Source organism: Gorilla gorilla, chromosome 1 (genome assembly GCF_029281585.2).
Source record: "Gorilla gorilla gorilla isolate KB3781 chromosome 1, NHGRI_mGorGor1-v2.1_pri, whole genome shotgun sequence".
Lineage (NCBI taxonomy): Eukaryota > Metazoa > Chordata > Mammalia > Primates > Hominidae > Gorilla > Gorilla gorilla.
The window spans coordinates 213,081,993-213,100,299 of NC_073224.2; the positions used below are offsets into that span (position 1 = coordinate 213,081,993).

Below are 18,307 nucleotides of genomic sequence, written 5' to 3' on the forward strand. Positions count from 1 at the left end.
GAGGCTGAAGTGGGAGGATCGCTTGAGACCAGAAGCTCAAGTTTGCTGTGAGCTGAGATCACGCCACTGTCGCACCTGGGTGACAGAGCCAGACCCTGTCTCAAAAAAAAAAAAAAAGTCCTGGCGCAGTGGCTCACTCCTGTAATCCCAGCACTTTGGGAGGCCGAGGCAGGCGGATCACCTGAGGTCAGGAGATTGAGACCAGCCTGGTTAATATGGTGAAACCCCGTCTCTACTAAAAATATAAAAAAACTAGCCAGGCTGGTGGCATGCACCTGTAATCGCAGCTACTTGGGAGGCTCAGGCAGGAGAATTGCTTGAACCCGGGAGGTGTAGGTTGCAGTGAGCCGAGATCGTGCCACTGAACTCCAGCCTGGGCGACAGAGCGAGAATCTGTCTTAAAAAAAAAAAAAAAGCTAACATTTGTTGAGTCTGTCCTATGGGTTACTTTACAGCAACTATAAAAGGAAGGTACTGTTTTTCAGTTCCCCTGTTTATAAATGAGGACACAAAGGTAAGCAAGATTAAGAGCCTTGGCTAAGGCAGGCTGGGAGTCAAACCCAGGCTGTCTGAGTCCAAAATCGCAAATTTTCTTTCTTTTTTTTGGGTGGGGGGACGGAGTCTCGCTCTGTCGCCCAGGCTGGAGTGCAGTGGCGCGATCTCGGCTCACTGCAAGCTCCGCCTCCTGGGCTCACGCCATTCTCCTACCTCAGCCTCCCGAGTAGCTGGTACTACAGGTGCCCGCCACCACGCCCGGCTAATTTTTTGTATTTTTAGTAGAGACGGGGTTTCATTGTGTTAGCCAGGATGGCCTCGATCTCCTGACCTCGTGATATGCCCGCCTCGGCCTCCCAAAGTGCTGGGATTACAGGCGTGAGCCACCGCGCCCGGCCAAAACCGCCATTTTCACTCTTGTGTTAGCCTTTAGTCCAAGCCCCTTATGATACAAGAGGGAAACTGAGGCCCGGGGAGGTATAACGGTTTTCCAAGGTCGCACAGCCAGCCAGCCAGGGACACAATCCAAGCCTCTCGGCGACAGGTCCAGGGCTGCTTGGATTCCGGAGTGTGGTGGGGGCATCTTGGCGGCCTTTTTCCAGCCAACCCCCGCGGCCGGCCTGGCCCAGGCGCGGCCGGCCCGGCCCAGGCCCAGCCGGGTGAGCTGATGACTCAACGGGCAGGCACTGCATTTTGCGATCCTGGCTCGTCCCGCTGCTCTAGAGGGTTCCCAGTTCTCGGGACGGACGGGTGGCAACTTGTCTGAGTGAAACCGGGAAAGCTCCGCCCCTCGGCGCTCAGCGGGCGGCGGGGGCGCCTCTCAGTCAGTCAGCGAGTCGTGGTGTGCGCCAGGCCTGGCGGGCGGCGGGAAACTCGCCGCGCGCGTTCCGCCGCTCACTTTCCCATTGGCCAGTCAGGCCCCCGGGGCGGTACCCTGGGGCAGCTCCCTCCTGTGATTGGGTGGTATTGGCCTCGGGCCCGCCTCCAGTCCAGGGCTGTGAAGGCGGGACGGAGCAAGGCGGCTGCAGGTTCCGGCGTGTTGCTGGCTGCAGAGAGCTCAGGCAGCGGGCTCGGCAGGCACAGCTCCCAGCGGCCCTTCCCACCCAGCTCGTCCTTCCTCCCCTTCAGCCCGTTTCCTTTTGTCTCCATCTCCGAACTCTGTGGGACGTGACCCTCTCCTAAGATCTAGGCTTTTATGGCGGCGCTATACCCCTGCCTCAGATCGTACTCCCCTCCGCTGAGATCTGAGCCCCTGATGAAACTGTGACCTGCCTGCAAATCGGGTGCTCAGTGCCGCTCACTTCTGCGGCGCTGTCCTTAGATCTCACGCCGGAGACTTCACTGTTTCCTGCCCCGCTCCACCAGAGCTCGTCAGCCTCCCGCGCCGCGGCTCCCACTCACCTCCCCTCAGCCCGGCAGAGGAGCCACGGCGCCTCCTGTGGGTTCACCCGACCCTCCCGGCCCCGTCCAGTTTGACTGGGGCCGCCGTGATGGAGAGAGCCGGACCCCGGCCTCACCTGGACTCAAAGTCTTGCGTGTGGGCCACTGAGCCACCTAGGTAGTTCAGGGCCCTAACTCAGAGGTCCAAAGTCAGGGTCTCTAAGTCAGATTCCAGTCCCACTCCCAGCCCATCGCCAAGAACTGGAAGAGAGACAGGAGTGTCACAGGGGAACTTTATTGAAAGGAAACATGGTCACACCCAGCAGACATGCTTTCCCTCAATCTCGGTCTTGCACTGGCGCGCGCGCGCACACACTCACACACACACACACACACACACACACACACACACACACCCATCTCCAGCCCCTGCCACTGTCCAGTTCTCAGCCACAAGGCGGGACACTCCTCAATTCCTACGATCAGAGGCAGCAGGGGCAGGAGGGAGGCAAGAGGAGGGGAGAAGTAGCCTGGTCCTGGGGTCGGGAGGAAGCGGGTGCGGAGAGCAGGGGTGGGGGCATGACCAGTGGTTAGGTGCGCTCAACAGCTGCAAGAAGAGTGGGATCCCCAGCCCCAGGTGGCCTCAGCTCTGCCAGTCCCTCTCCACGGAGCCCTTTGGAGCAAGAACAGCGCCTGGGGGAGAAGGGTGGGGCCTCCCACCCCATACTAGTCCTCTCGGCAGGGTGGGGGACTGGAGGGGGCAGGGCGGGGCGGTGGCGGGCAACACTCAGCTCTGGGGCTCCTGGGGAGCCTCGCCCCCCTCTTCCCCGGCGTTGTCGGCCGTCCACAGTGTCAGGTTGTCTCGCAGCAGCTGCATGATGAGGGTGCTGTCTTTGTAGGAGTCCTCGCTGAGGGTGTGCAGATCAGCCATGGCCTCGTCGAAAGTGGTCTTGGCCAGAGAGATGGCCTCCTCGGGGCTGTTGGCGATCTCGTAGTGGAAGACGGAAAAGTTCAGGGCCAGGCCCAGGCGGATGGGGTTGGTGGGCGGCATCTCCTTCTTGCTGATGTCCATGGCCTCCTGGTAGGCTGACCGGGCTGAGTCAATGATGCGCTTCTTGTCGTCACCGGTGGCCACCTCGGCCAGGTAGCGGTAGTAGTCACCCTTCATCTTCAGGTAGAAGACCCGGCTCTCGGCGTCCCCGGCCTCCTTGATGAGGTGGCTGTCCAGCAGGCCCAGCACGGTGTCGCACACGCCCTGGAGCTCAGTCTCCACCTTCTCCCGGTACTCACGCACCTCGGGTCCCTTCTCCTCCGAGCCCTCCTCGTTGCTTTTCTGCTCAATACTGGACAGGACCCTCCAGGCAGCCCTCTGGCCGCCCACCACGTTCTTATAGGCTACTGAGAGCAGGTTTCGCTCTTCGCAGGAGAGCTCCTCGCCCTTCTCCACGGCGCCTTTCATGAAGGCTGCCATGTCCTCATAGCGTTCGGCCTGCTCTGCCAGCTTGGCCTTCTGGATCAGACTGGCTCTCTCCATGGCTCTGGGGACACACAGGCGGGCGGCGGGCTAACTGCTGCCTGGGACCAATGCCGGACTCTGTGTCTCTCCTGCTCTTGGCCTGCCTTTTGGCTGGGTGGCCAGGCCCAGAGAAGGGTGGGGAGGAGCAGGGGGCGGGACCAGGGCCCAAGACCTGCCTCCCTCTCTTCTCCTCCCCACACCCTTTCCGGCTCTGCAGTAAAGGTAAAAAGGCTGGGATGTGGGGGTGAATCATCAGAACAGTCAGCAGGAGAAATCTGGGCGTGGGCCCCACCTGCACTGGCACCTTTCCAGGCTCCAGGCTGTCCCCTCTTGTTCGGGGCTGGCATCACATGGCTGCCCACATCAGGAAACGGCTTCTCAAATCAGATCCACTTTCACAGTGCCCTTCCAGGGGCTAAGGACGGCTTTAGCCCCTGGTGGCTTCAGCCTCGACAGAGCCCATAAAGGTTCAGGAGGATGGGGTTCCTAATCCTGCCAGGTAACCTCCCCGCTTGGTTCAGGTGAGGATAACTCATGTTTAGGTAGGGCCATGGAGTTTCCCAAGCACTTTCATATTCACGATTGAATTTAATCCCCACCATGTCTCTGTGACACACACAGGACCATAGAGATGGGAACACTAAGTCTCAGAGAGGGGTGAGATTTGCTCAAAGTCACATAGCCACCAATTCCCTGAAACTCCTTTCTGCACCCTGCTTCCTTTAGCTTTTCTCCCATTGAGGCCTCTGACCTATGAGCTCCAGACTGTTTGGAAGTGAGATCCACGCTCCTTCTCAGTCTACCTGAAGATGGTTCCATCCTCCAGGCCTCATTCCCCCTCAGGGTCCCCTCTGAGCTCCCCCAATGCGCAGGTGGCAGCTTTCAGAGTACCGCTTAATGAAGTGTTTAACAAGCAGCCTCTGAAGCTCCAGCCCAGCCTTTGTAATTAGTCACCCAGTAGGTTTGTTGGACACATTTCCCATCACTACACAATTTTCCCTTTCAAGTTGGTGGCCTGTTGCCACTTGTTTGAGGATTTACCCTCTGGCCCTCCACGCCAGGTCACCTGCCCTCTCCAAGCCACATGCCATCAGGTACCAGCGGGGCTCACAGAGGGTGGGGTCCAGCTCCCCGGCTGTCCCACTTTCCTGCCTGACTCAGACTGCTCTCTGTCTGAGGCTGGGAAGCAGTCCAGTTTGATCCCCCAGGGGGGACGCTAGCAACCTGGGGAGAGAGAGGACTGAGAAAGGGAGGTGGCAGTGACACATACCATTCTGTTTTATGGGGCAGCAATTCCAGCTACGTGATGCCTCCCCCAGCCTGTCTCTCAGAAGTTTCCTTGTTCCTTCCTTTTTTTTAAAATAGAGAGCAGATCTCACTACATTGCCCAGGCAGGTCTCAAACTCCTGAGCTCAAGCGATCCTCCTGCCTCAACCTCCCAAAGTGCTGGGATTATGGGCATGAGCCACTGTGCCTGGCCTGTTCCTTCCTTTTGACCATTGCCCCACCTCTGACCCCTGGCAGAGTCCTCAGAGATGGAGACCTCTGTTGCCAACGTTCTTTCCCTGCTTGCTGGAGCCCTGGCCTCAAGTTTCATCAAGAGTTTCACCTAAGGGTGTTGGCATTGAGCCTATAGGGATGGATTCCTGCTTATCTGCCCCACCCATAGCCAAAGCTTAGATGGGGCTCAGAGGTAGGGCTCCCTTCACTGGGATTCTGCCGGCCTAATAGTTGAACCAGGATAATTTCACAGGCCTGTGTCTCCCCCAGGTACTCTGAGTGTCTGAACACTCATCTTCCCTCCTGGAGGGAGGCTTAGGCCAGAACTCTGGGGACCAAAGACGAGATCTTTCTCTTTGCCACAAGGAGGAGTAGGGACATGTCTGGGCTAATGCTACAGGGTTTCCAAGGAAGTAAAGGGGGTTTTAAGTTTGACATCCCAAAGATTTTGCTCAAATCGGAGAACTGACACAGAAAACAATAGGAACCACACTAAAATACCAACTTATAGAGGGTATCTTGAGGTAGTGAGAGTGAGTGATTTTGCTTCCCTTTGATTTTCTTTCTTTTCTATTTTCTTTTTTTGAGATAGGGTCTCACTCTGATGTCCAGGCTGAAGTACAGTGGTATGATCACAGCTCACTGCAGTCTCAACCTCCTTGGCCTCAGGTGATCCTCCTGCCTCAGCTTCCTAAGAAGTAGGTGCTCACCACAACGCCCAGCTAATTTTTATATTTTTTTGTAGAGACAGGGTCTCACCACGTTGCCCAGGCTGGTCTCAAACTTCTGGGTTCAAGCAATCCTCCTGCCTTGGCTTCCCAAAGTGCTGGGATTACAGGTGTGAGTCACTACACCTGGCCCTTTTGATTTTCTTATTCTCTCCAATTTATAAATAGTGAATATGGGTCGGGCGCGGTGGCTCACGCCTGTCATCTCAGCACTTTGGGAGGCTGAGGTGGGTGGATCACAAGGTCAGGAGATCGAGACCATTCTGGCTAACACAGGAAAACCCCATCTCTACTAAAAATACAAAAAATTAGCTGGGCATGGTGGCACATGCCTGTAGTCCCAGCTACTCGGGAGGCTGAGGCAGGAGAATTGCTTGAACCCGGGAGGCGGAGGTTGCAGTGATCCGAGATGGCGCCACTGCACTCCAGCCTGGGTGACAGAGCAAGACTCCGTCTCAAAACAAAACAACAACAAAAAAGTGAATATGTATTGTTTGTCTATGAGATACAGAATAGACTAGTATCTTTGGAATCAGACTGCCTAAATGTAATTCTTATAGCTGTTTGTGGCCTTGGCCAAGTGATTTAAGCTCTGTGAGCCTCAGTTCCTGTAACTATAAAATGGGACTTGTGAGGATTACACAAGTTAATGGAAAGCACAGTAGAATGGATGGCAACTATTATTATTATTATTTTCTTTTTTTTGAGACGGAGTTTCGCTCTTGTCACCCAGGCTGGAGTGTAGTGGCACAATCTCGGCTCACTGCAACCTCCACCTCCTGGGTTCAAGTGATTCTCCTGCCTCAGCCTCCCGAGTAGCTGGGATTACAAGGGTGCACCACCACGCCCAGCTAATTTTTGTATTTTTTTTTTTTTTTAAGTAGAGATGTGGTTTCACCATGTTGGCCAGGCTGGTCTCGAACAGCTGACCTCAAGTGATCCACCTGCCTCAGCCTTCCAAAGTGCTGAAATTACAGGCATAAGCCACCATGCCCGGCCAGATGGCAACTGTTATTATCATGTGAAAAAATCCCGTCAACTTTATTATGATCAACATATACTCACAAAGCACTAACATAGACCTAGGTTCTGTGAAATGAGGAAGGACCCCAAGCCAGGACTTAGCCAAAGGCCAGACCTTCCCAGCTGGGTGTCTACAGGGAATAGGAAGCAGTTTGCCCATAGCCTTCTCTCTCCAGATGGATGAATGGCCAGATGTGCTCAGCACTGCCTCCTTCCTCTCCATCTAGGACAGGCGTGTCCAATCTTTTGGCTTCCCTGTGCCACATTGGAAGAAGAATTGTCTTGGTCCACACATAAAATATACCAACACTACCGATAACTGATGAGCTAAAAAAAAAAAAAAAAAAAAAAAAGTTGCAAAAAAATCTCATAATGTTTTAAAAAGTTTACTAATTTGTGTTGGGCTGCATTCAAAGCCATTCTGGGCCACATGCAGCCTGTGGGCCGTGGGTTGGACAAGCTTGATCTAGGACATTCCTGTGACCTCAGCAGGTCCTGGAACCTCAGGGGCCTTCATTTGTACTAGTCATCCAGCCGGGGCTTCCCCAAGTCCTGGGGAAAGCTGGAGATCCCAGGACACTGGGAACCTGGAAGGCAGGCCCAGGAACTTTGGAGCCTGAGTCCAGGGAGGGACCATTTGCTTCCCGCCACTTAAGCCAGAGGACCTGGTGGTGGTTCACGCCCTCCGCATAGCCATGAGCAAGGGCAAGGAAGCCCCTTCATTCCTACTCCTCCCCTGCTGGAGCTCAGGGGTGCATCTGGGAGCCAGGCTGCCTGATACCTCCTGCCCGCTCTGGCCTGTTGATCCTGACTCAGTTCCTGTCTCAGGTACCTCCCTTTGCCTCTGGGCCTCCATTTCCCAAGTTCAGGAGCTCAGACGGGCAGGAGGCAGCAGGCCCTGGCAGGGCACGGAGCTCCACAGTCAGCTGTCTGAGTCAGCAGGACAGGAGCTGGGGTTGCAGCTCAAAGGGGCTTTCCTCATTCTGCCTGCTACCTCCCCACCCTCCTGTACAGCATCCATTCTACCAGCAGGCTCAGGGGCTCTGGCCCCATAGTCAACCAATCCTTCTTAGCTGGTAATAATAGGCTTTGAAGGGTTGTGATGAAGAAAGCAGCAACCATTTGCTCTCTACCTCCACTGAGGACAGAGGACAGGGCTCTGATAGCAGTGGGAGGGACACCAGGTAGATTCTAGAAAGAACTTCCTAAGAAATGTTTCTGTCTTGGAATGATCAAATTAAACAGGTGGCCAGAGGAAGCTCTAGCACCTTTTCCCACTGGCTAGCTGTGAACAAGAGTCCAGTTACCTAGCCAAGAGCTTACTTTACTGGTTACCTTTGGGAAGGGATATTAAATTATTTTTATTATTTTTACGGCTCCTTGTGGAGCAGGGCGACCCCATAGGCAGTGTGCCCAGAGTAGCTTACATTACTTTTAAGTGATTCGTAGTTCTGATTCTTTTTCTCTTGAAGGCACTGCTGTTTAGAGTATCCCACATCTAAACCAGTCCAGTCTAGAGACAGTGCAGAATTTATGGAGAGAGAATGGAATGAGGTCAGAGTGTGGGACTGCATCCCAGCTCTGTTATAAGGCCTTGGGCAGGTCCCTTCCTGCCTCTGGGCTTCAATATCTCCATCAGTAAAACAAGGAGGCTGGCCCAGATCAACTCTAAGCCCTCTACTGGCTATGACATTCTCTAATTTTAGGGTTTCTCCAAGATCTCATCCTCCCACCGCTGTATTCATTCCTTGGGTAGTGCAGATGGCTCAGAGCTCGGGGCAGAGATCAGGTTCCGATCTGGGATTTGCTGCTTTGCCAGCTGGGTGACCTTGGGCAGCTCCTGTTTCTTCCTTGAGTCTCAGTTCCCTCATCTGTAAAAAGGCTGACATCATCCTCCTCACAGGTTAAGATGAGAAAATGGGCCCGGGACTCGGCAAGCCCTTGCTGAACGGTAGCGGTAGCTATTTTTTTAGCCCATAGTACAGTGTATGCACATGTGTGTATCTTGATGTAGCGCAGCAGCTGAGGAGAGAGAAGTTTCCATGAGATCGTTACTCTGGGCTGGGCTCAGTTCATGGGTATGGCAGTCCCAAACTGGAGTTAAACCCTCTGTCTCAGCCTGCGCTGGGACCTATCAGAATCCAGAGGTCAGCTAAGGCTGGGTGGTGTCTGGAATTGAGACCAAGAGTTCTGGAGGGGCAGAGTGAAAAGGATGTCAGCCACTTTTCCTGTGTCCCTCCTGGCTTCGTTGTGCTTGTAAATCTCCAGAGCAGCACTGGCCAGCTGGAAGAAAGCTGGGAGCGAGGGGGAGCCATATGTTCCACACGCCCACTGCAGGTCCCATCCCTGGGCCCCAAAGTAAAGGCGGCACCAGACAGCCAATGGTATGGCAAGAAGAGGGGAATCTTTATTTTGGTTAAAAAAAAAAAAAGGTAAAGGATAGCAGACAAGCAGCCCCCAGCCCTGGGCTCAGCTGATTTTCCTTGGCTCAGCTCTTTCCTTTAGTCCCCTGAAGTGTATGGGGCTGTGCACGGCTAGCTTGGTCCCTCAGTGCCTAGAGCAAAGGAGGCACGCACCCTCCCTACATCCTACCTACTCTGGTGGAGGGTTGGGGGTGGGAGGTGGACAGGCCGTGGGAACAGTATCAAGCCAGTTGTGCTTAGAACAGTCACCAAACTTGTTCAGCAGCGTCATCCACCATCAACACCCCAGACAGCTCCTGAGGAAACCTGCTGGGCTTGACTATGGCTATGCCTGATCTGAGGGGGTGGAGGGGCAGGCTCTAAGGCCAGATTCCTAGAGTCTTGACACCTCACAAATCCGGGAAGGGGAAGTCAGTGGAGGAGAGAGGGAGCATATCAGCGTAGAGTCACATTATTGTGCTGATGGCTGCGTTATGGCTTTCTACACTCTGGCCGGCATGGAGCGGGAATGGGGCAAAGAGGCCAGCCCCTGCCCCCTATGGGGGGTCCTAGAGAGCACACAGGCTGGGCAGGCTTGGGGGCAGACCCTGTAGGCACAGATGGTGGCAGATGGGCCACAGGTTAGGCAGGTGGAGGTGCCGGGTGCCTGGCTCCCCCCAGGCCATTCCTGGAGAGGCAGAGAGCAGCGGTCCTCAGGAGGTCCTTAAGCCCCCGCACACACTGGAGATCCCCGGCAGGACAGCAAAGAAGGAGAAGAGAGAGGGTTAGCAGGACTGGGAGGAGGGAGGCGGCCTGCAGGGGCCCCGGTGGTGGGGAGAGGAGCTGCCACAGCACCTGCCTCTCCCCGAGAGAAGGGCCAAGGCTCAGGCAGCAGGCAACAAAGCAGGAGAGAAAACGGGCGGGTGAGAGAAAGCTCAGCGGGGACAGAAAGCCAGGACATAAGAGTGTTAGTGACCGGTGGCCCCTGCATACCAGGACCCCACCAGCACAGACCCAAGCACCTCAGGGCAGGTTCGCCATCCTCTCCCCAGCCTCACCCTCCACCTCCTCTTCCAGCTGGAGAGCTGCTCTGTGCGAAGCTACTTCCTCAGTCCACAATGGGGCTGGGCTTTTAGCCTTGCCCTATATCCCGATCCTTCTGCTTAGGGGGGAATCCCTGGAGACCCTACCACCACCAGCACACACACGGCACCACACACCAGACAGATGGACGGGCTCCATGGGGTTGGTGAGGCATGCGATGAGGATGAGATGGTGTGTGAGGGGAGCGGGCAGTGCTGGCCGACAGGGGAGAAACGGTCTTACCAGCTAACCCTCTGCAAAGAGGCCTGTTAGCTCCCCTCAGGCTGTGCAGGAGATGGCAAAATCCTGACAGGTGTCCTCCTGAGGGAGATACCAGAGAGGTGGGCCAGTGTTATGAGTTGTCTGGCTGGGCCCTGGTGCCCAGGTTGGAGGTGGTAGCCAGGGAAACTCCGGCTCTCAAACTGGAATCTACTGTCTCAAACGTTTTCTTAGCTGGGCACTCATTGGGGATCGGAGTGGAAAGGCAGTAGGGAAGAAGAATTTGGGGGTCTCCAAGCCCCTGAGGCAGGGGAAGGTGGAGGGGACAAAGAGGGGACAGGATGGCCTCTTTTCACGTGCCCATGGGGGCTCAGCCGCAGCCCTCTCTGCTCTTCCTCCAACGGACAGAGCTCCAGCCAGGTGAGGGAAAATGTAGCCAGATCACTGGGCTGCCTGCCTTCTCACAGTCTCCCCAGGAAAGAACCAAATTTGTCTGAAAGAACAGAGGGCTCCCAGCTGGGGCCTCAGCAAAGGAAAAGCAAACAAAAACCAAACCAAAGCAAAGCAACTCTTATAAACTAAAGTTTTATTACAAGCAGGAACAAAGAATACTGGCTTAAATAAAAGGTAGGTGGGAGCCCCCTCCTCTAGCCAGCTTCTTCCTCACCTCCCAGGGCCACTGCAGTGATGGCCCAGGGCCCTGAGGCTGGGGTGAAGCTGTTTCTCCCAGAGGGGACCCTCTGTGGCTGCCATTCCCAGCTGTCTGTGACCACTAGCCTCTGGAGTGAGAAGGGCAAGATCTGGGGATTTCCTATGTCACTTTCCAAGGGCTTCAGCCCACTTGAAGGGCCAAGGAGGGGGATGGTGGAACAATATCTATTTTGATAAGAAACTACAGCTCCCAGCAGAGGAGAAACATCCTCTGAGTTTCCGGCCCAGACTCAGGCCAAACTTCACTTGCCTCTTGGCCCACCCTGCACCTTCTTCCTTTTCTCTGGATGGAGGTCCCCATTTGGCAGAAACACCTTGTCTTCCAGCTCCTGGCACTGGGTCCCATATTCAGAGCTCAGAGGAGGGGGTGTGGCTTGTAGGATGGCAGCCGCTCCCCAGAGCCATCACCCCACCCACCACGCCCAGGCTCAGCCTGTCTGGGCAGGTCCCAGCTGGAAGCCTCACCTGGGGGCTGGTGGGTAGGGCTGGGGGTAGAGTGGCAGAGTCCCCAGACACTGGCTGTCTGAAGTCCATAGAAGAAGGAAAGATAGGAGGCTTGGCTGAGCCCCAGTGGGAGCCCAGGGTTTTCTCGTGACCAGTGCATGTGCCCCCTGTCCCCTTGGCTCAGAGTGCTTCTGACACTCAAAGGGGATGGGGCAGGGGGCAGCCCAGGGGATATGGGAGCCAGCCACATTCATACAGGGCACACATGAACACACACACACATGCACACACACTCTCACTCATTCCAGCCAGAAGGTCTCTTGGAATAAACTTATTAAAACCAACCAGCCTTCTGATAACCCTTCACCTGGCACTATACAGACAGTAATGTGGCTGACATTTTCTCCTTCCATTTAAAAAAGACTATGTAGAAAAGAGGTCTATAAAATTGTGCAAAATACCCAGCATTAATAAACCCGTTTCAAGTATTGCCAGCATGAGCATAACCCACCCATGCCCGGACCTGGCTTGGGAGAGAGGTGGAGGGGCAGGCTGGGATCCCTTAAAGAGCTCTCCATGGGCAGGGAAGGACCAGGCTCCCACTTCCACTCTGCTGCCCAGGAACTGCACAGGAGCTGAGGCTGTGGGTGCCTGGCTGGCTGATTTACCTTCGTCTGATACAGGCTGCCCCCACCCACCACCAACCCTGCCTTCTCTACTGGAGCCCCAACTCAATCCTATTGGCCAACTCCATAAAAAAGGGGGGAAAACCCCACCAAAAATCCCACAGAAGAAAGGGCAATTATCACCAAGGGAACGAAGGAGCCCACAGACCAAAGCAGCCCATGGAGGCTTCCTCTCCACAGCCTGCTATCCAGAGCTGGCCACTCCTCAGTCCTGCTTCACCCTGAGGACCCTGGCTCAGCAAGGCCCAAGCAGTTCCCCCACCTGGGAGGCCTCACGCTCAGTTTGCAGCCTCACTCACACAGGGCTCGCCCGGCACAGGCAAGGACTTGGTGTGGTCCGCTGGGTAGCCTCCAGAGGCTCTGGTCTCTCCCGGCACTGATCAGCTGGGGTACCTAGGGCCCAAGGCTGTGGGAACCTGGGTTTGGGGAGCAGAGGGCACAGCCACGGAACAGTTCAGGGAAAGCCACGCAGGATGGGAAATAAATATGAAAAGACTTGAGTCTTTGGCAGTTCTGCTTCCCTTGGATGGAATAGGGAGGGTCCCGGCAGGTGAGTGCGGAGGGTCAGACAGGCCAGCAGGTGGCAAGTACTGAGCCGTGGTCAGGGGTGGCCTCCTACCATGCTGGCATCAGGCTTGGCTCTGCAGGCTGGCTCATCGCTTCTGATGGGTGAGGGCAACACGGTGTCGGACTGCACAAATCCCCTCCGGTCAATCAGGCTTCCAAAACACAAGGGGGACACATGAGGGCTCTGCCCAACACTGAGGCTCCAGGCCAGGGGTTGGACGGCAGAGTCTATCTCAGCCAAGGAAAGGCCCAGGCTGAGAAAGGCTGAGGAAAGGAGAGCTGCTGCCCATCTGGGGGCCCAAGACCCTTACCTCTGGCAGGCCTCTCTCTGCCCTCTGGCCACCTGGCTTTTGGCCACAGAATTTATTCACTATTAATTCCAACTGGCCCACCTGTCTGGCTGCCAAGAAGCCAGGCTGCAGGTGAGGGAGGAAAGCAAGGATGAATAGGTATTTGGTGACTATGAAATTCCTATGTTCCTTTCCCCTCTAGGCAGGCTGGGTGACAGGGATACTGGGTGGGGTAGGTGACATGACTGTGTGGGAATGACTTGTCTTAGCAGTACCCACAGCAATGTAATCCCTGTTCTGGAACTCTGGTGCCCCCTGGTGTCAGGATGAACAGGGAGTGACCCAGCAGGGCTGAGTCCCCAGGGTTCCTACTGCCAGGAGAGGATGGAGTCGCCACCCAGTCCAGGCAGTGGGCAACCGGAAGGGCAGTGTCATTCAAACATGGCTGAAACAGTCATGGTGGCTACCCCTGGGGAGTAGAATTACATGTCATATCCAATGCTCCTCTGTTTTACGTTTTGTACTTAATTTTTTTTTTCTACAATGAGCACGTGATTAAATAACAATTCTCCATGGAATTCCGTCACATGACAAATGCCCTTCAGGGGGTAGTGGACGGAGGGCATCTAGGGTGTAGGGGGAGGTCAGCTGATATCCAGGAACACTTTGATCACTGGCCAGGCATGGCCCTGTTACCCCTCTTCCGCACCCCGCTCACTTACCTGGGAGGTAGGGGGCCACAGAGCACAGCGCAGCAGTTGGTGATAATACTTTTATGGCTGTAGGGGTTGACAGAGGCCTCACCGCCCCTCTTGCTGGACCACGAGCCTTTGATCTGCAAGCAGGAAGGAGGCCTGGGTCAAGTACCTCCTTTTGCTTCACTTTTCTAGGAGGCAGGTCTAGAGGCTGGGGACAACTGGACAATTCCGAAACCAATTCTGGTTACAGAAGGCGACATGTCTTTCATGTGGGCCATTCAATGAGGATGTGGGGGACCCCTGGCAGAGATCAGGAGGCCCCAAAGAGGAGATGACAGAGCAGAGCCCAAGAGAAGCGTCCAGAGGAAACGTTTCGGATGACTCCTCCCTTCTCTGGTCAGCCACTTCTGAAGGAGGGTAGTGCAGGGGCACAGGGTGAGGGCTGACCTGCCTGTGAGCCCCGGCCCTGCTACTCACTGGCTACGTTACCTGGACAGATCACCACTTCGCTGAGCCTGAGTCCTCATTTGGAAAATAGGGAAAATAATACTAATTGTCAGATGGCATTGCTAGGGCATTAGATTAATTCTTGCCAGATTCTCTAGCTCTGTGAAGTCAGCTATGGAAGGCACTGGAGAGTTTAGCAATAAAGAATACCTTGACTTTAACCTAGAGTTTTCTACACTTATTTGGCCACACACTCCTTTCTCTTTAACCTCTGGTAATGTGCTGCAGAACTGGCACCCAAGAAGCTACCGCGGGAGATACTGGCTGATGGCATTTCTGTTCTCACTGATCACCAAGCACACAACGCCCTGTCATGTGTGTTAAGTTTTGTTTCCCTGAATGAGAGGATGAGGTCTGGGAATGTATCTTCTGTTGGAGGATGGGTTGCTGGTAAGTATCAGATGGTGGGCCCTGAAACAGATGCTCTCATTTACTTTTTAGTGTTTGGAGGATGGGGAGGAGAAGTCAGGTCTGGCCTAGGACTGGGCACATCAAACATGCTTGTTGATGGCAGTCTGCAGGGTGGCAGGTAGGGAAGGTCAGTGGAGCCCACTGGCCTGTGCCCTGTCTCCCCCAGGTGTGCATATTGAGAGGGGCAGCCAGGACAGGCCAGTGCCACCTTGAGAACAGTCACGGCTTTGCTGCTGACAGGGGCAGTGTGGAAGAGGGAGCGCATACCTGTGACTGGGCACCAACCTTGGCTCTGTCCCCTCCCAGCTGTGTGACCTCTCAGACATGGGACATGTCTCTCAGTCATCAAGTGGGGAAAAAACATCCCTGTCCTTTCTGCCTCAGGCTTGGCAAAAGGACCCAAAGAAATGATGGGAACTGAAAGAATTCTGTAAGCGGTCATGTGCCAGCCAAACATCATGCGTGCTGTGGTGTGAGTACTGCCTCCTGCAGGGCTGTGGAGAAAAGCAACCTGGGACCTTGGGAGCCTGCATTGAGAGAATGAAGCATGTGGAGGTCTCAGAAGCCTGCATCGGACCCATCAGGGCCAAGCTGAGATGACTGGGAGGCATCTGGCTGCTTAAAAGGCATTATCCCAGCAGTCCGTGAGTCAGGACTGTGCTTGGCTGCCCCAGGCTCCCTCAGCCCTGCCTCCTCCTGAGGGCGCTGCCCTAGAATGAGGGGTGGCTCCAGGTTTACTCACGTCTTCATTAGTAGTCAGGTTGGAGGCGACGAGATACGTGTGAAACCCTGAGAGGCCCAGAATGGACCAGATGGAGAAGAAGCAGATCACCAACTCCAGCACGGTGAGGGCAGTTAAGGACTTAAACGGGTGGAGGGTGGGGAGCCTCCCAGCCACACCTGGCCTGTCTCACCTATCCTTCCATGGAGCTGTTTCCCCAGAGAGCTGAGAAATTTTGGAACCTTCCTGTGGCCCAGTCCCCACTTCTTAGCAGGATCACCTCCTTGGCCCCTCGGAAGGGTCAGGACCCCACTCAAGAGCCAGACAAGGTCAGGGTGATGGACGGCAGAGAAAACTGAGGGTTCCAATCACAAAGAGCCTTGGGCACGACACAGTCCAAGGAGCTTGGCATCTTAAGGGACATACTCTTTCCCAGGCCCCTGAAGACGGGGAACCCCCGGCCCCACAATGCCCCATTTAGGATCAGCTCTTGCCTGGGTGTGAACAGAGAAGCTGGCATGTTGGATTCTAGAGGACACATGTGAGCTGTGCGCTGTTCCCTTCTGATTAGAGGATGAGGCATGGGACCCACCCAGTGAAGGGACCTCAGTTCCCACTGGAGTGTCCTCTAGCTGACAAAGGATATCTTGCTGGTGTCTCCTTCAGAGTGGAGAGGAAGTTGCTTCCCTGAGCGCCTGGGGAGAAAGAAACAGGAGAGGACAAGCTCAGAGGGACAGTGACTGCTGAAGCTTGCTGACCCTTGAGCTTGCTGGCTGACCCCTTCCACTCCCCACTGCCCTCACCCACAACTCACGCAATGTCAGGTGGGTGACCACACAGGCGAAGATGAAGGCCGTCAGGAATGAGAGGGAGAGAATAAACGCGTAGAAGAAGCGATAGTTCCGTCTCCCCACACAGTTGCCCACCCAGGGGCAGTGATGGTCAAATCGTTCTGGACAAGGGCAAGGGGCGATGGGTTAGTGTGGGCTGGCCTGCAGCCAGCACAGGCATTTGGCGGCCTCACCCATGGCTGGGGCTTTCCTACCCCGTTCACTCTCGCAGCACCAGCTGGCTCCTAGGCCTTGGACACACCTGCCTCTGGTCCTTTGTGTACCAGTTCCCACTGCCTGATACACTCTCTCGTCTCTTTACCTGGTTAACTGGAACTTCTCCTTCGCATCTCAGCTGCAAAGCCACCTCCTTAAGAAAGTCTCTTCCAATCCCAGACTAGGGGAGGGGGCCCCTGTTATCTGCCCCATCACTTCTCTTTTGTCACACTCTGCCCATGTGTGTTTTTATGCTTATTTATAATTACTGGATTGGCCAATCAGCCCTACTTGACTGTAAGCTCCATGGGCGAGGGGGGCTGTGCTGGTCTCACACCATGCTGACTCCCCAGGATCCGGAGCAGTGCCGGCACAAAGACTCACAAAAATACTTGTCACCTGGTCTACCATCCCAACCACATGCTAACAGTCAACAACCCGTCTCCTGCTCTAGGACTAGCGGCCCAGGGAGGGGCTGAGCTGCAATGTGGTTCACAGCCAGCCAGCATCACAGGCCAGGTCAAAGGGCTGAGCTCACCTGCACACTGTCCCTGGGGGTGGAGGCACACCCAGACTGGTAGAGAAAGTCCTTGTGGGAATGTGGGTCACAAGCCCATTGCAGGCCTCATGCCAAGGCCAGTGCCCTTTGCACGGGGTGGGCGGGGCAGCTCCTTGGGGATGAATGGTGCCCACTGAGTCACCCCCTTCACGGCATGCCGTCACGGGGTGTTCCCTGCTGTTCTCTTGCTTAGGGAGTACTGAGCTGGCATGATGAGCTCACTGCCCTGGGAACTATGCACAGTCACTGTGGCTCAGCTCACCTGGCCCCTCTCATGCATTATTTCCCTTACAACACCCTCTCAGGGTGCCCATCAGAACTACACAGCCTCTGGAGAGCAGGGAGAGGGGACAAAACAACCACTGCAGGCAGCTGTAGGGTCAGGAGCCATTTCCAGTGGTGACATCCTCTGCACCTCATCAGCTTAAACGCCTCTGTTGCTAGATGCTTTTCCCTCTCAACTCTGGGAATCAGATCAAAGTTTTTCAGTACAGCTGGCCCTGGGCCACTGGACAGTAACTCATTCTTTCTGGCCCAAACACATCTGGAATGTTATTGTTCCAGTCTGTTTCCTGGGAGCTTGGACCTCTTGAGAACTGGGCTGAAGCTTGGGAGAAGGGTTCAAAGCCTGTCTGTCTGCCCTACACCTCAGAGCTGGGGGAAGGAATCCACCAATCCTGAGCTGAAGCCAAAACATTCCTGGTTATGCTGAGGTCCCCTCCCCTGGGCCCTCCTGAGTCAGGGCAAATCTGGGTGAACCAGACCCCCTGCCCAGCCCTGGGTATTTCAGACCCTGCCCACGCCATCCCCATGCTTGATGCCCCCCATCCCCACGACTCAGTCTCTCTCAGGAATCCCTGCATCCCTCCCTGCTGCCTCCTACTCACCCACACAGTTGTCACAGACACTGCAGTGTGAGGTTCTGGGTGGCCGGAACATCTTGCAGGTGAAGCAGTACTTCAGCTTCACCATCTGCCCGTTGATCAGCACCTCCCGGGTCCGAGGGGGTGGCCGGTATGTAGAACTGCCTGTGTTGTCTGAGGGAAGGAGGAGAGAAAGATGGGGAATGCCCAAGGCAGCCCAGGGCCCGGATCCCCAGCAGGGGAAAGCTACTGCTGCCTGGCCAGTCCAGGAGAAGCCTCATGGTAACAGGTTCCCAGGAACAAACATTGGAGTAAAATGTCCGGCCTAAGGCAGGGACAAATATTAGGAACTGCCACCACGTACTGAGACTGCCTCTGTACCAGGCACTGTGCTAAAACTTTACATACTTGTTCATACACCTGCCGGCCTTACCCACTCTAAGAAGGACTGTCAGAGA

At 55.2% G+C, this 18,307-nt stretch overlaps 2 protein-coding genes across 7 annotated transcripts in view; both read right to left on the reverse strand.

Moving 5' to 3' along the window:
• Positions 1–2,139: 2,139 nt before the first annotated feature.
• On the reverse strand, positions 2,140–5,755 carry SFN (stratifin). The gene has a single exon (XM_004025248.5). The coding sequence runs from the start codon at positions 3,407–3,409 to the stop codon at positions 2,663–2,665; it is 747 nt and encodes a 248-aa protein (XP_004025297.1). The 5' UTR covers positions 3,410–5,755; the 3' UTR covers positions 2,140–2,662.
• A 2,507-nt stretch (positions 5,756–8,262) lies between these two features.
• The window catches only part of ZDHHC18 (zDHHC palmitoyltransferase 18), a 33,458-nt gene continuing 23,413 nt past the window's right edge, over positions 8,263–18,307 (reverse strand). The window contains exons 3-10 of one of the 6 annotated variants that reach the window (XM_055388963.2): positions 17,874–18,023; positions 16,196–16,333; positions 16,028–16,076; positions 15,403–15,505; positions 13,767–13,879; positions 12,807–12,906; positions 10,371–10,448; positions 9,660–9,785 (exon numbers count right to left, since the gene is read on the reverse strand). In XM_055388963.2, the coding sequence (XP_055244938.1) occupies positions 10,407–10,448; positions 12,807–12,906; positions 13,767–13,879; positions 15,403–15,505; positions 16,028–16,076; positions 16,196–16,333; positions 17,874–18,023 (695 nt within the window). In that variant the 3' untranslated portion in view covers positions 9,660–9,785; positions 10,371–10,406. The other 5 variants (XM_063701389.1, XM_063701381.1, XM_055388959.2 and 2 more) reach the window with 5 other exon arrangements.